Source organism: Neoarius graeffei, chromosome 5 (genome assembly GCF_027579695.1).
Source record: "Neoarius graeffei isolate fNeoGra1 chromosome 5, fNeoGra1.pri, whole genome shotgun sequence".
NCBI classification, from domain to species: Eukaryota; Metazoa; Chordata; class Actinopteri; order Siluriformes; family Ariidae; genus Neoarius; species Neoarius graeffei.
Window position 1 is genome coordinate 71,173,005 of NC_083573.1, and position 16,975 is coordinate 71,189,979.

Sequence of the window (16,975 nt, forward strand, 5' to 3'; positions counted from 1 at the left end):
TTTCGAGCATGGCCTTGAGTTCTTCCTGAACCACCTTTTTCTTGTGTTCGGGCAGTCTGGAAGGGCGGCTGCACGCTACTACCCCCGGGGGCGTCTCAATGTGGTGTTCTATGAGGTGGGTGCAGCTTGGCAGGGGCAAGAACACATCAGAAAATTCTGTTTGCAACTAGGCTACCTCCGTGAGCTGGGTCGGGGAGAGGTGGTCTCCACAGAGGACCAGAGCGGTGGGTGATGTCAATTTTCCCTTTTGAACCTTCAGCCCCAGCTCCGCCTTCTCTGGAACCACTGACACCAACACCACGGGGACCTCCTCGTTCCAAAGTTTTAACAGATTGAGGTGGTAAATCTGTAATGCCCCACCCCTGTCCATTCGCCTCACCTCATAGTCGACGTCCCCGACTCGCCGTGTGACCTCAAAGGGTCCTTGCCACCTGGCGATTAATTTGGAGCTCGACATGGGCAACAATACGAGTACTTTATCTCCCGGTGTGAACTCCCTAAGGCGCGTGCCCCTGTCGTACAGACAGACTTGAAGTTCTTGGGCCTGCAGCAAATTCTCCTGGGTTAAGTGCATGAGGGTGTGGAGTTTGGCGCACAGATAGATAACATACTGAATTTCATTTTTACTTGTTGAAGGTCCCTCCTCCCAATTTTCACACAGCACATCTAGAATGCCACGTGGCTTATACCCATATAATAATTAGAATGGGGAGAATCCCGTGGAAGCTTGTGGGACCTCTCACACTGCAAATAACAGGGGCTTGAGCCATTTATCCCAGTTGCGTGCGTCCTTGCTTACAAATTTTTTAATTAATGTTTTTGAGGGTGCGGTTGAACCGTTTGACTAAGGCAACCGTTTGTGGATGATAAATGCTGGTGTGGATAAGCTTAATTCCCAGTAACCCATACAGTTCGTGCAGTGTGCATGACATAAACGTAGTGCCTCGTTCATTCAGAATCTCTTTGGGGATTCCGACTCGGGAAATGACACGGAAGAGTGCTTCCGCAATACTGCGTGCTGAGATATTGCGAAGAGGCACTGCTTCCGGATATCGCGTTGCATAGTCTACCAGAACTAAAATAAAGCGATATCCTCGTGTTGACCAATCTAATGGCCCAACAAGATCCATCCCAATTCTTTCGAACGGGGTCTCGATTAATGGCTGAGGGCGCAGAGGCGCTTTTGGAATGGCCGCTGGATTTACTAATTGGCATTCGCGGCACGCCGTACACCACCTATGGACATTGCCATGAATCCCTGGCCAATAGAAATCGGCCATTATTTGGGCTAGTGTCTTATCCTGCCCCAAGTGTCCGGCCATGGGATTGAAGTGAGCCGCCGGGAATATAGATTCCCGTTGGCTTTTTGGGATTAAAAGCTGAGCTATTGGCTCCTTAGTCTGAGTGTCCTGCGTCACTTGGTATGATCTATCCTTAAAAATGGAGAAATAGGGGAAGGACGGGGTGGCGTTTGGCTGGAGTGTTTGACCATTGATTACTCTCACTTGGTCAAACGCATGCCGCAGAGTCTCGTCTCGTGACTGCTCTAATGGGAAATCTGCGAGGGATTCCCCGAGAGACGGAGGAGGAGCCTGCTGCTCCTCACTCTGACGCGGTGATGACGTGGATGGCTCTGTGACAGCTGCTCCCACCAAAGCCACACCGGGACCTCCCCCCGCTAAATTATGGCAGGCCCCACTCTTCACTAGATAAGTCATTAATTCCCTGAATCCCGGCCAATCAGTCCCCAAAATTATCGAGTGGGTAAGGCGAGGATTAACCGCCGCCTGTACTCCAAATTTCTCCCCTCGAAATAGAATGTGGACCGACACTAAAGGGTAGTTGTGAGCATCCACGTGCATACACACAACACCTTCACCAATTGTGCTCTCCCCAATGCCTACTCTTGCACCAGGCTTTGGTGGATTAAGGTCTGATTACAGCCGGAGTCCACCAAAGCCTGATATGCAGCCCCTTGAACACTCACCGGCATGCAATACGCTCCGGCCCGATCGAGGGCGGTCCCTGGCGTGTCGGGGATCCGGACCACCGCGCCCACCTCCATCGCCGAGCACTGATGCTGGAGGTGCCCCGGTTCCCTGCAGTGCCAGCATACCAGCCCAGGCTCGCTCTCTGCACTGGCATTCTGGAGATCACTCACCTGAGGGGGTGAAGACACAGAAGCAGGAAACGGTAGGACACCGCAGGTGCGGCGGGCCGGCTGGGGTGGAGCCGATCCCTGCTGCCACAGTGGGGGAATGGGGCAAGGACAAGGAACAGAAGGGGGGAGAAGGGGAGACACGCTGTCCTGCCATCGGAATGGCCGCCATATGGTCCTCCGCCAGCTCGATGGCCTGATCCAGCGATGCCGGGCGATGGCACTAGACCCACTCTGCGGTTCCTTCCGGAAGTCAAGCGACGAATTGCTCCAGCGCCACCAGATCGATGATTCCCTCGGTGTCGCGGTTGTTGGCCCTCAGCCATCGCCGGCAGGCGTCCCGGAGTTGCTGGCCAAACGCGAACGGCCAGCCGACCTCCTCCAGGCACAGCGCGCAGAAGCGCTGCTCCGGGGTGCGACCCACGCGCTGGAGGACGGCCCTGCGGAGGTCTGCGTAGACCAGTCGGCTGTCAGCTATAGTGCAGCCAGCTGCGCCTTGCCCGTTAGCAGGGGGAGGAGGTGCACTGCTCCACCGGCCAACCCCACACCTTGGCTGCCTGCTCGAAAAGAGCGAGGAAGGCTTCGGGGTCGTCCTGCGGACCCATCTTCGTTAGGGTGATGTGGGGAGGGTCTGCGGTGGTGGTGATTGGGGCACCCGCTGATGCAAGCAGGTGCCAGAACGCCTGGCAATCTTCCTGTTGAGCCAGCACCAAGGCTTCGAAGCATTGTTCTTGCTCCTTCTGGAGGGTGATCAGTGCCTGGTGCTAGCTCTGTTGGGCCGTGATGAGGGCACGGACCAGGTCCTGGAAGGGGGAGGACTCCATGTGGCCATTCCCTTCTGCACTATCCCGGGTTTTGGCACCACTGTCGTATTATACCAGGTGGGTGTAGCACAGAAACACAGCAGGCCAGAACTGAATTCTCAATAATTTATTTTCAAGCTTTTCAGCATTCGCTCGCTCGCTCACACACACACACACACACACACACACACACACGTCTTCTGGTCGGGAGAGCTCCCTTCCTCTGCTCTCCCTCTCCTCTTATAGGGCGCGGTCACTGAGGAAGACACACAAACAGGTTAATTCCCGTCAGGTGCAGTGATTCTGCCACTTACCTTCCCTGACTCCACCCTCCCTGCACAGACCGCCGCTTGACCACGCCCCTGCTGCCACACCATTTCTTGTGGAAATCCCTGCCTCTGGCAAAACTGCACAATAGCCATCTCTGTATCTTCCATATCACTGACTGATAACACATATGGACCAGTTTTCTCGTTTTCCTTTTCTTGTGACCATTGTATGCCTGCTTTGATCCATCCCTGCCTGGTGTTTCCTGGCCAGTTCTAAAAGAATGGACTTCAACCTGCGGAACCATGCTACGGTTTTCTTCAGCTTCATCCATATTGAGAAGTAATTCATCAGGTAAGTAGTGACATCATAGCTGTCCTTTACAGCAACGTTCACTGTAACAAACTTTCTTAACTCAGGATCGTCTGGAGGGAGGACAAGTTCAGACGGAGGGTCAGGCCAGCAATCAGGTGATTCCTTTAAGAAATCTGGACCGCTGATCCAGGTCTGTCTTTTCAGAAAGGTTTCAATGTGCAGTCCCCAAGAGGCGCAATCAGCTGGGTTCAATTTTGTGCCTATGTATTTCCACTGAGATGCCTCTGATGTACTTCGGATGACGTTAAGGCAGTTGGCTACAAAGGTCTGAAATCTTCTGCTTTCATTCCGTATGTACCTCAAAACGATCGTGCTGTCTGTCCAGAATAGAGACCTTTCCAATTCCATATGTATCTCCTCAGATAGCATCTCATCCATACGTACTGCAAGAACAGCAGCAGTGAGCTCCATCCTTGGTGTAGTCATCAGTTTCAATGGGGCAACATGGGCCTTTCCCATTAGAAAGGTGACATGAACCCTGTTGCTGCAACTTGTCAGCCTCAGATAGGTAACTGTGCCATACCCAATGTCCCTCGCATCACAGAAGTGGTGCATCTGGGCTGCCTCGACACTTCCAAAAGTGGCTGGGACCAAACAGCGACTGACCTTGAACTCTTTCACTCTTGGAAGATCTTGCCACCATCGCTTCCAGGATTGGACATGGATCTCTGGCAACTCCTCATCCCATCCAATGTTCTGCTTGCATAACTCCTGTAGAATGCATTTTGCAGGAAAGGTGATGGGTGCAAGGAACCCAAGTGGATCATATATGGAGCTGACCATGGAGAGAATTCCACGTCTACTGGTTGGACACTCTTTGATGGTTACCTGGAACGTGAATACATCATCTTTGACACACCATTGCACACCCAGCACTCTCTCAATGGGCAGATCCTCAATGTCAAGGTCAAAATTTTTTACATCCTTTGCCCTTTCAGGATCTGGGATGGAGGCCAGAACAGCCTTGTTGTTACTTATCCATTTAGTTAATTTGAACCCCCCAGTTGCACAGAGTAACTTCAACTCCTCGCAGAGCTTGATGGCATGGCTCTCTGTGTCAACAGCCTTCAGCAAGTCATCTACATAAAAGTTGTTCTTAACTGTGCTTGTTGCTTCAGCTGAGAAGCACCCTTTGTTATCCTCAGCTATCCTTCTTAATGCATAGCTTGCTGAGCTGGCTGATGATGTTGCACCAAAAAGATGCAATCATTCTGTATTCCTTTAGTGGCTGAGTGATGTCTCCATCTGGCCACCAGAGGAAATGAAGGAAGTTGACATGATGAGGCGAGATTTTCACTTGGCACGCCAAGGAAGCCACTTAACCGACAACTATGGAAGTTACTAATTCAACTTGGGATATTGAAATACAGGCCGATGCGCCGGGGGTGCAGAGGAGGATTAAGTAAATCTTGCAACCTTTCTCCTTGCCGAATATCTACCACGATATCGTCAATATCTACTGAAGATGGATTTTGTGATCAAGAAAATCATGAAGAACGTGGTCTGAATATTAGTGCAGCCACTTTATTAAATATTCAAGTTATCACCTATGCAAGCTGAAATACGAACAACTGCATTTCAGCTTCTTACTTGCCTGTGCCTGGCGATGGTTCGCATGGCTTTTTAACATCATGCGTGGCGGTCCCTGGAGGGATGTTATTGTCTACTTCAACAATCAGTTTTTTACCGTCTGCTGATTTCGGGATCGATCCCGTGAGTTTCATGGGTGTCGTAAAAAAATCGCCTATACGTCGTCACTAGTCAAAACCACAAGAATCTTGTTCCTCTTAAACATGTTCAGTTTTCACGCTTTTCGCAAAGGAAAACGTCAATCATTTTTGGGGATGTTAATGCTCGATCTCTGAGAAATAAATCTGAGGTTTTTGTGGACTATGCTATTGATAAGAACATTGACGTTTGTGTTGTCACGGAAACTTGGTTACGCGATAATGATACCGCAGCTCTAGCAAGTCTAGCTCCTCCTGGATATTCTTTTAGGAATGTTCCAAGAGAGGATGGTCGGATTGGTGGTGGGACTGGAATATTTGTGCGGGACAGTTTGAATACTACTCTGATTGAGGAAAAACACAGGCAACAATCATTTGAATCATCTGAGTGGCATATCAGCGCTTGTGGTCACGTAACTAAAGTTTGTTATTATATAATCGTCCGCCGTATTCGGAGACGCACCCCATTGCTACCAGTGTATTTTTGGAAGAATTTAGCATGTTCCTCGAGGATTTAGTTCTTTGTTCTGAAGTCCTGGTTATTGCAGGTGATTTCAATTTTCATATGGATGATTCTTCAGACGCTGATGCAAGGAAATTTGCTGAACTTCTTGAGACCTTTGGTTTGACTCAGCACATTGACTTTGCGATGCACATTTCTGGCTACTGGCTTGACCCAATTATCACCAGGTCATTCAATGATGTGGTTCTAGTCTCGCCATGCCCATCTTTGTTTCTTTCTGACTATTGTTTTACTATTACCTCACTTGCTATTCCATCAATCTTAGGGTCTGTGAAAGAAATCTCATTTCGCAAGTGTAGGGACATTGACATCATGGCTTTTCAGAGAGATATTGCCAACTCAGAACTGCCAAATCTCGATGATCGTAAGCTTGCTGATGGTTATGATCGCATTTTGAGCTCAATTCTCGATGCGCATGCTCCTTTTCTTCATAGGGTCATTGTCAACCACCCTAGGGTACCTTGGTTCAATAATGAGCTTAGGAAACTGAAGTCTAATCGGCAAAAGTTGGAAATTAGAATGAGGAAAAGCAACCTTGATTATGACATCATGGCTTATTGTTTAGCTTGTAATCAATATTGTTTTCGCTTGAATGAAGCAAAAAGAAAATATTACGCTGCTCTAATTGAAGACTGTGCAGGGGGCTCAAAGAAACATTTTGGTGTAGTGAATTCTCCCTGCAATGTACGTATTGATGCTCTTCCGCCTCATGACGATCCACGCCAACTTGCCGATGAATTCATGAAGTTTTTCTGTCGGAAAGTTGCTCTTATCAGAGAAAGTGTTGCCAGCTGTTTAGCTTCTGAACCCATCTTTTCTATTCCATCTCCTCAAGAGACTTTATCACAGTTTTCGCCTGTGTCTGAAGCTGTGGTACGTAATGCAATTTCTTCATCTTCGAACGCTTGCTGTGAGCTAGATCCAATTCCCACGTGGCTGTTGAAGAAATGTCTCGATGTGCTCGACCCCATCATAACAAGGATGGTAAACTCATCTCTGGCTAGCGGTCTTGTTCCTGAATGTTGGAAGATCGCACTCATTATACCATTGCTAAAGAAGCTTGGTCTCGAACTTGTATATAGTAACTTTCAGCTGGTCAGCAAGCTACCCTTTGTATCTAAGATTGCTGAGAAGGTTGCGATTCCTCAGGTTCTTGACCATTGCTTCAAATATGCGCCCCTGCCTAGTAACTAGTCATCTTACTGTGAGCACCACTCCACTAAAACAGCTTTGCTCAAAGCGCAGAACGATATGCTTCTCAGCATGGACAGGCAGGAAGTCACTTTACTCGTTTTGTTAAATCTAAGTGCAGTGTTTGACACTGTTGACCACAGGCTCTTGTCTGATCTGCAAGAGAGTGACTTTGGTATTAATGACTTTGCCCTTTCTTGGATCAAATCATTTCTTAGCAGGAGGAAGCAACATGTGACCATCAATAAGGATCAGTCTAGGGACTTTTCTCTCCTTAGTGGAGTTCCTCAGGGAAGCTGTTTGGGTCCTTCATTATTTATTGTGTGTGCGTCTCGGTTGTTTCATGTTGTGAAAAATCACCTGCCTTCCGTTCAAGGATATGCAGACAACACTCAGCTTTATTTTTCGTTTCATCCCACGTCGTCACTTGCCCAAGATCAAGCCATCTGGGCCATGGAGGAATGTATTGCTGACGTTCGTGCTTGGATGAGCCAGAACATGTTGATGCTCAACGATGGTAAAACTGAGTTTCTTATTATTGGTTCCCGTCAACAACTTGAGAAAGTTAACATTGACTTTGTGCATGTCGGTGCCTCTGAGATTAAGCCAGTCTCTTCTGTATGCAACCTCAGGGTGTGGTTTGACTCGCATATGTCCATGAACGTGCACATTGGTAAAGTCTGCAGTAAAGCCTTTTTTGGGCTTTATAAGATAAGGCAGATAAAGAAGTTTCCTTCACAAGATGCCACCAAGACCCTTGTTTATGCTTTCATGATGTCTCATCTTGACTACTGCAATTCTCTACTCTACGGTGTCTCTCAATACCAACTTAACCACTTACGGCATGTCCTAAATGCTGCAGCGCAGGTGACTTGTCTTCTCCCATGGTATGCCCACATAACCCCGGTGCTCTTCCAACTCCACTGGCTCCCTGTGGTTTCACGGATCAAGTTCAAGATCGCACTGATTGTTTTCAAAGCTCTTCAAGGCTCTGCTCCAGCCTACATATGTGGAATGTTGGAAAGGAAGCGAGCTAACCGCTATGAACTGCGGAGTGATGGACATCATCATCTCACTGTTCCTCGAACCAAGTGTAAAATATTTGGTGATAGATCTTTTGCGGTTGCTGGCCCAAAAGTGTGGAATAGCCTTCCCCTTGATATAAGGAATTCAGGCGACGTGAACATTTTCAAATCTAAATTAAAGACTTTTTTTATTTAAAGAACATTATTTATTATAAACATGTAAATCGGATTTTAGTTTTTAAAAAAAAAAAAAATACTTTTATATCTTGTAAAGCGCATAAGAATATTTTGCCTTGACAAAAGCGGACTAAAACTCCAATCAAGGTGTTCTTGAGGTTCGGACCTTGAAGAAGCTCGATATTTAGCAAGGTCCCCTGATAACCCGCAGAGCAGTCAAATACTACACGCAAGCTCCCCTTCTTTGGGTGAAACACACCATGATGTGGCATGTACCACACCTTTCCTTCTTCTTGAGTCAGCTGATCTTGGGGTACAAGCTCAGCATGCCCACTAGAGATGACCATTTCCATAAAGGCCCTGTATTCTTTGTGAAAATCACCATTTCTCTGAAACTTTTTCTTCTTCAATGACAATGTTCTTTGTTCTGCCAGGTGACAGTTGTTTGGCATTGTGAGGTTGTCCTTGAATGGTAAAGGCAACTGATAATGTCCATTGACCATCTCAGCAGAGCTGTCCATAATCTGCATGAATTTACAATCTTCTACTGACATTTGTTTCTTTTCGTCAAACCTCTTCTCTGGGAAATCATGGTTATATTGCTGGATCAGAAGCTCACTCAATTTATCAACGGAAATACGATGCACATGAACATGCCTATGACCTTGCTTATTGGTGCATGCATCTTCACCATGGAGAAGTCCATTCACCACCCAACCTATGAGAGTCTTGATTGCAAAGGGTCCATTATCCTGGCTATTTATGATTCTCCAAGGCTCCATCAATTTAGGTGCATTAATACCTATGAGCAAGTCAACTCCTGCATCAATGCTGGGAATCTGAACATCCTGAAGATAAGGCCATTTTGCTAGATCATCTTGTGTAAGGATATGTTTCTTGCTAACTGGAATTCCCTGCTGAGTACAAGTTTCAGGCAATTCTATAAAGGCTTTTCCTTCCAGTGCACAAACTTCCAGGCCCCTGACAACCAGACTGTTAATAGCTTTCTTTTGCCCCATCATGCGTAGAAGTATTTGTTGTTGTTTGCCCATTGCATTCAACCTTCTTCTGAGCTGCTCTGTGCAAAATGTTGCAGAACTCCCTGGGTCAAGGAAAGCATATGTCTGTATTGTGTGGTTTGAGTTCTTCAGTTTGACTTGGACAATTGAAAGAGTGCAGTGCTCATCACTATTATCAAACGCCTCTGCTTTCAGCAAAACTAGGCCACTGTTCACCATCTTTCCAAGATCTTTGAGTCACCTGAAGAATTCTGGCCTTTTATTTCATTCTGTGATGTGTAAGATACTGGGATGGTGTTTAGAGCACACAGAATATGTTTGCCTGTTTTTACAATTTCAGCTCATGTGCCGTTTAATCAGACAACCAAAGCAAATACCTTTAGTCTTTAAAAGATCAACTCTTGCATTATGAGACCTTTTTAGCAATTCCTGACATGACACAATCTCATGCTTATCACAGACAGGACAGAGTTTTGACAGACGGGGCACTTTGGACACTTGCACAACATTCTCTGCAGTAGAATGTCCTGCAGTGTTCTCAGGTACCACTGCTACAGTTGTGGTGAAGCTGGCCCCATTGCTCTTCTGTCTGGGACTCGGAATGGGCTTACAGATGTTGATGGTTGCCCTTGATGGTCTTTTAGATGCTGGGACATCTTGAAGGCTTCCAAAAATGGAATCTTGCAGAATCCTGGCCTGTCTTTCCAAGAAATGAACGAGATCTCCAAATGTGGCCCTTACTCCTGTTCTTTCCCTTGTATCATAAGCATGCATTCTCCATTTTTCTTTCACTTTGTAAGGCACCTTGGAGGCAAGCAGTCTCAGATTTGATGGTAGATTTAATTCATCCATGTACCTTAAAGTGCGCAGTAGATTGCAATAGCCACGCAGGAAGAGAGCATAACTCTGTAGAGCCTCACCATTGTCTGATGGGATATTGTCCCAACTTAAGGCTTTGTCTATGTAAGCACTTATCTTGAATTCATCTCCAAAATGAACTCCCAGTAGCCTCTTTGCCTCTGCATAGCCCCTGTCTGCACCCATATGAAGACAGCTTCTGACCAACTCCTTCGGCTGGCCAGAGGTGAACTGTTCAAGGTAATAAAGCCTGTCTTGGCTACTAATGGTATTTCTCTCAATGCGGTGTTCAAAGGCTTGTATGAATGGTCTGAAATTGAGAGGTTCTCCATTGAATACAGTCAGATCTCTAGTTGGAAGTGAATTCATCTTTTGCTGCTGCACAATAAGATCAGCTATAATCACCCATGTTATTGTTGCTTGAGGGTGCAAGCGGTTGGGAAGCGCCTGCAGCAGCTTGACTGGTCGGATTCAGTTGCATCGTTTGAACATGCCGGTCGGACCTCCGTGGCCTTACGTCCTGTACTAAGGCTCTTTGCAGTGGAGTTTTGGGAACAACAGAAATTTGGGCATATTCCACAGGTGATGGTTCTGGATGAAGATCTCCCTTTACTCTTTTATACTGACTCTCCAGATATACATTCATGGCATCTCCTGGCATTTCTAAAAGCTTTGTTGATGCGAGTTTGGAGCTCATTAGTTGAGTATCAGTGCTCTGTAAAACCTGTATTTTAGCATCGGCTGCAGCCAGCTCGGTTTCAAGTTCAACTCTTTCCATTGCATTTTGAACTTCAATTTGTTCCCTTTGCAAGACGTTTTTTCTGAAGTGCTGCGGTACGTTGCAGAAGGGCTGCCTTTTCAGCTTCAGCTTTCAGGCAAGCAGAAGACACTGAAGACGACTTGGAGGCAGTACTAGTAGAACGTGTAGGTCCTATCCTACTGGCTGACACATTGGATATGCTGTCTAGAGGAGTAACCACAGGCTGAAATTCACTTTGAGCACTTTCCCACGTCTACCTCCTTCAAAAATGTTTTGAATGTTTGCATCTTTGCTTCATACCAATCATTAATCACTTCTCCTTTCATCTTCATCAAGTAACACTTGCACAGATTGATGAACATCATTCAATACCACATTTAACTGTTCAAGGCCCGTGTTAACAGCTTCAATGTTTCCACTCTCCAGTGATTCCTTCAGTTCACTCATTCTGTGTACACACCCCAAATTTCCCTCTGCGCGTTGCGCAAAGTGAAATCAATGTCATCAGCCATATTTAAGCTCAGTTCACAATACACAAAATAAATACTCTTCAAAAATCCACACAGCAGTTGTATATTTTTTTTTATTCTCTTCAAAACATGAACCAAAATCATAATCTGCTCCACTAGTAAATTCAAGTTCAGCAATAGGGCACTCCAATAGTGAACCACTTTCAAAAGCAAACTCTCAAAAGATCAAAAAACTTCTTAAATTCCAAAGACTTAACTCAAAAACTCCAATTGCTTCCATTGCAGTCAACAAAGGATTCCATGCTTTCCAAACAATTCAAAAAATAAGTCCACTGCCAAACAGCGCAAGTAATGGCAAAGTTCTTTACCTTTGTTGTGCCATGTTTCAAAATTGACTTTGGTCACTTCTTTGACAAGCTTTTAATTAAAGTATAACTTGTACCTTTTCAGATGGATGATAACAGAGGGATGGATAGATGGATGAACATCAAGCAAGGCAGACAGGCAGGGTAGCAGGCAGATAGTTGAATGGACAAAGGATGCTCCAAACAAATCCCGTAATCCAAACAAAATGGTCAGTAGGCAAGGTGGTTAAAAAAGGTACAAACTACATCCAAGGAGAGATCAAAATAAACTAAATGTATCAAAATTCAAAGGCTTGTAAAGAACTATATGCCACTAGTCTCCAAACAAATTCCTTTGTTCTCTACTTCTGAGATCAAAGGTGAGCGGCAGCCATCTTAACTTCAAGGCTCTATCCAACTCTATCAAACTAAGGGTCCTTTTCAAAATAAAATAACTAGGGGGGTAAGGGAGCTCCTGTAACACATATTACAATTTGACTTTAAATGCAAAAATGGCTCTTACATGTGAGGTTATGTAAAAAATACCTTTGGTCCCCTGGGTCCTACACTTCCTTTAGATCCAATGTTTCCTTGTGTGCCAGGTGGTCCCTGGTAGAAGTTATTAGCATTATTAAGAACAAACAGCCTTGTGGAAAAAAAGATATTCTTGTAGTGGACTGAATTGTGAAGCACACCTGAGGTCCTGGAAAACCAGCTATCCCTTTCTGTCCAGGAGCACCAGAAGGACCCACTGGTCCCTGGACAGGAAAAGAAATAATTCCTTTAATCAGTCATAGAACATAGACTGACTGGGGTTATAAGTTTTAATTGTGGGAAGTGGGAAGCCATGGCCTAATGGTTAGAGAAGCAGCTTTGGGGCCAAAAGGTAACCGGTTTGACTCCCTGGACCAGCAGAAATGGCTGAAGTGCCCTTGAGCAAGGCATGTAATCCCCAACTGCTCCTCAGGCTACTCTGGGTATGTCATATGTTGCTGTGCATAAGAGAGTCTACTAAATGCCAGTAACGTAACCATTTATAAAAAAAAAAAAAAAAAATTATATATATATATATATATATATATATATATATATATATGGCGGCACGGTGGTGTAGTGGTTCGCGCTTTCGCCTCACAGCAAGAAGGTCCGGGTTCGAGCCCCATGGCCGGTGAGGGCCTTTCTGTGCCGAGTTTGCATGTTCTCCCCGTGTCCACGTGGGTTTCTTCCGGGTGCTCTGGTTTCCTCCCACAGTCCAAAGACATGCAGGTTAGGTTAACTGGTGACTCTAAATTGACCGTAGGTGTGAGTGTGAATGGTTGTCTGTGTCTATGCGTCAGCCCTGTGATGACCTGGCGACTTGTCCAGGGTGTACTCCGCCTTTCGCCCGTAGTAAGCTGGGATAGGCTCCAGCTTGCCTGCGACCCTGTAGAACAGGATAAAGCGGCTAGAGATAATGAGATGAGATGAGATGAGATATGGCATGCAGTGGTTAGCACTGTCACCTCACAGCATGTTCTGGGTTCAAACATCTTGGCTGACTCAGGCCTTTCTGTATGGAGTTTGCCTGTTCTCTTTGTACCTGAAGGGGGTTCCTCTGGGTACTCTGGTTTCCTCCCACGGTCCAGAGACATGGTGATTAGGTCAACCATCTACTAGTGCATCTCAAAACAATTAGAATATTGTGAAAAGGTTCACTTTTTCATAATTTAATTCAACAAAGTAAATATTCATTATACATAAAGTGAAATATTTTAAGCATTTTATTTGTTTTGATTTTGAAGAAGATTATGGCATATAGCTCATAAAAATCAGAAATCCACAATCTCAAATTAGAATATATTTCCCAAGATCAATGAAAAAAGGATTTACAATATAGAAAATTTCCAACTTCTGAAAAGTATGTTCATTTATACACTCAATACTTGGTTGGGGCTCCTTTAACATGAACTACTGCATCAATGTGGCGTGGTATAGAGGTGATCAGCCTGTGGCACTGCTGAGGTGTTATTGAAGCCCAGGTTGCTTTGATAGTGGCCTTCAGCTTGTCTGTAGTTTTGGGTCGGGTGTTTCATCTTCCTCTTGACAATACCCCATAGATTCTCTCTGGGGTTCAGGGCAGATGGAGTTGGCTAGCCAATCAAGCACAGTAATATCATGGTCAGCAAACCATTTAGTAGTAGTTTTGGCACTGTGAGCAGATGCCAAGTCCTGCCGGAAAAGGAAATTGGCATCTCCATAAAGCTTGTCAGGAGATGGAAGCATGAGGTGCTCTAAAATCTCCTGGTAGATGGCTGTGTTGACTTTGGACTTGATAAAACATGGTGGACCAACACCAGCAGATGACATGGCACCCCAAATCATCACAGACTGCAGAAATGTCAGACTGGACTTTAAAACACCTTTGATTCTGTGTCTCTCCACTCTTCCTTCAGACTCTAGGACTTTGATTTCCAAATGAAATGCAAAATTTACTTTTATCTGAAAAGAGGACTTTGGACCACTGAGCAACAGTCCAGTTATTTCTCTCTTAGACCAGGTAAGATGCTTATGACATTGTCTCTGGTTAAGGAGTGGCTGGATATTAGGAATGCGACAGTTGTAGCCCCTTTCCTGAAGATGTCTGTGCATGGTGGCTCTTGATGGACTAACACCAGCTTCAGTCTACTCCTTGTGAAGCTCTCCCAAGTTCTTGAATCAACTTTTCTTGACAATGCTCTCGAGGCTGTGGTCATCCCTGTTGTTTATACACCTTTTCCAGCCAGCCTTTTCACCAATGACCTTCTGTGGCTTACTCTCCTTGTGTAGGGCATCAGTGGTTATCTTCTGGACAACTGTCAAGTCAGCAGTCTTCCCCATGATTGTGGTTGCATGTACTGAACTACAACCCCGATTCCAAAAAAGTTGGGACAAAGTACAAATTGTAAATAAAAACAGAATGCAATAATTTACAAATCTCAAAAACTCATTGTATTCACAATAGAACATAGACAACATATCAAATGTCGAAAGTGAGACATTTTGAAATTTCATGCCAAATATTGGCTCATTTGAAATTTCATGAAAGCAACACATCTCAAAAAAGTTGGGACAGGGGCAATAAGAGGCTGGAAAAGTTAAAGGTACAAAAAAGGAACAGCTGGAGGACCAAATTGCAACTCATTAGGTCAATTGGCAATAGGTCATTAACATGACTGGGTATAAAAAGAGCATCTTGGAGTGGCAGTGGCTCTCAGAAGTAAAGATGGGAAGAGGATCACCAATCCCCCTAATTCTGCGCCGACAAATAGTGGAGCAATATCAGAAAGGAGTTCGACAATGTAAAATTGCAAAGAGTTTGAACATATCATCATCTACAGTGCATAATATCATCAAAAGATTCAGAGAATCTGGAAGAATCTCTGTGCGTAAGGGTCAAGGCCGGAAAACCATACTGGCTGCCCGTGATCTTCGGGCCCTTAGACGGCACTGCATCACATACAGGCATGCTTCTGTATTGGAAATCACAAAATGGGCTCAGGAATATTTCCAGAGAACATTATCTGTGAACACAATTCACCGTGCCATCCGCCGTTGCCAGCTAAAACTCTATAGTTCAAAGAAGAAGCCGTATCTAAACATGATCCAGAAGCGCAGACGTCTTCTCTGGGCCAAGGCTCATTTAAAATGGACTGTGGCAAAGTGGAAAACTGTTCTGTGGTCAGACGAATCAAAATTTGAAGTTATTTATGGAAATCAGGGACGCCGTGTCATTCGGACTAAAGAGGAGAAGGATGACCCAAGTTGTTATCAGCGCTCAGTTCAGAAGCCTGCATCTCTGATGGTATGGGGTTGCATTAGTGTGTGTGGCATGGGCAGCTTACACATCTGGAAAGACACCATCAATGCTGAAAGGTATATCCAGGTTCTAGAGCAACATATGCTCCCATCCAGACGGCGTCTCTTTCAGGGAAGACCTTGCATTTTCCAACATGACAATGCCAAACCACATACTGCATCAATTACAGCATCATGACTGCGTAGAAGAAGGGTCCAGGTACTGAACTGGCCAGCCTGCAGTCCAGATCTTTCACCCATAGAAAACATTTGGCGCATCATAAAACGGAAGATACGACAAAAAGACCTAAGACAGTTGAGCAACTAGAATCCTACATTAGACAAGAATGGGTTAACATTCCTATCCCTAAACTTGAGCAACTTGTCTCCTCAGTCCCCAGATGTTTACAGACTGTTGTAAAGAGAAAAGGGGACATCTCACAGTGGTAAACATGGCCTTGTCCCAACTTTGAGATATGTGTTGTCATGAAATTTAAAAATCACCTAATTTTTCTCTTTAAATGATACATTTTCTCAGTTTAAACATTTGATGTCATCTATGTTCTATTCTGAATAAAATATGGAATTTTGAAACTTCCACATCATTGCATTCCATTTTTATTTACAATTTGTACTTTGTCCCAACTTTTTTGGAATTGGGGTTGTAGACAGACAGAGAGACAGACAGAGAGAGAGAGAGAGAGAGAGAGAGAGAGAGATACACTGTATACTGCTTTACTCAAACTTGAAATGAAATACTCTAATATTTTGAGATATGTTTTTTTTATAATTTGTGCTGTAGACCATAATTATCAAACTTAAAATAGAAAAATGCTTCAAACATTTTAGATTGTCTAATGAATATGGAATATATTAAATTTTCACCAACTGATGGAAAATATCAAACTTTTTCACAATATTCTAATTGTTTGAGATGCACTAGTACTCTAAATTGCCCATAGATCTGAATGTGTGCGAGAATGGTTGTTCATCTCTGAGTTAGCCCTGTGACAGACTGGCGACCTATCCAGGGTGTATCCTGCCTCTTGCCTGTGAACCTTTGCTTTCAGTATCTGGTGTGACCCCCTTGTGCAGCAATAACTGCAACTAAACGTTTCCGGTAACTGTTGATCAGTCCTGCACACCAGCTTGAAGGAATTTTAGCCCATTCCTCTGTACAGAACAGCTTCAACTCTGGGATGTTGGTGGGTTTCCTCACATGAACTGCTCGCTTCAAGTCCTTCCACAACATTTTGATTGGATTAAGGTCAGGACTTTGACTTGGCTGTTCCAAAACATTAACTTTATTCTTCTTTAACCATTCTTTGGTAGAATGACTTGTGTGCTTAGGGTCGTTGTCTTGCTGCGTGACCCACCTTCTCTTGAGAGTCAGTTCATGGACAGATGTCCTGATATTTCCTTTAGAATTCACTAGTATAATTTAGAATTCATTGTTCCATCAATG

At 44.8% G+C, this 16,975-nt stretch overlaps 1 protein-coding gene across 1 annotated transcript in view; it reads right to left on the bottom strand.

Annotated features, from left to right (window-relative positions):
• Positions 1-16,975, bottom strand: part of LOC132887035 (collagen alpha-6(VI) chain-like) — a 66,681-nt gene that overhangs the window by 12,309 nt on the left and 37,397 nt on the right. Inside the window, exons 25-26 of the mRNA XM_060922342.1 lie at positions 12,393-12,455; positions 12,244-12,306 (exon numbers count right to left, since the gene is read on the bottom strand). Coding sequence (XP_060778325.1) covers positions 12,244-12,306; positions 12,393-12,455 — 126 coding nt within the window. The remainder of the gene's footprint in view (positions 1-12,243; positions 12,307-12,392; positions 12,456-16,975) is intronic.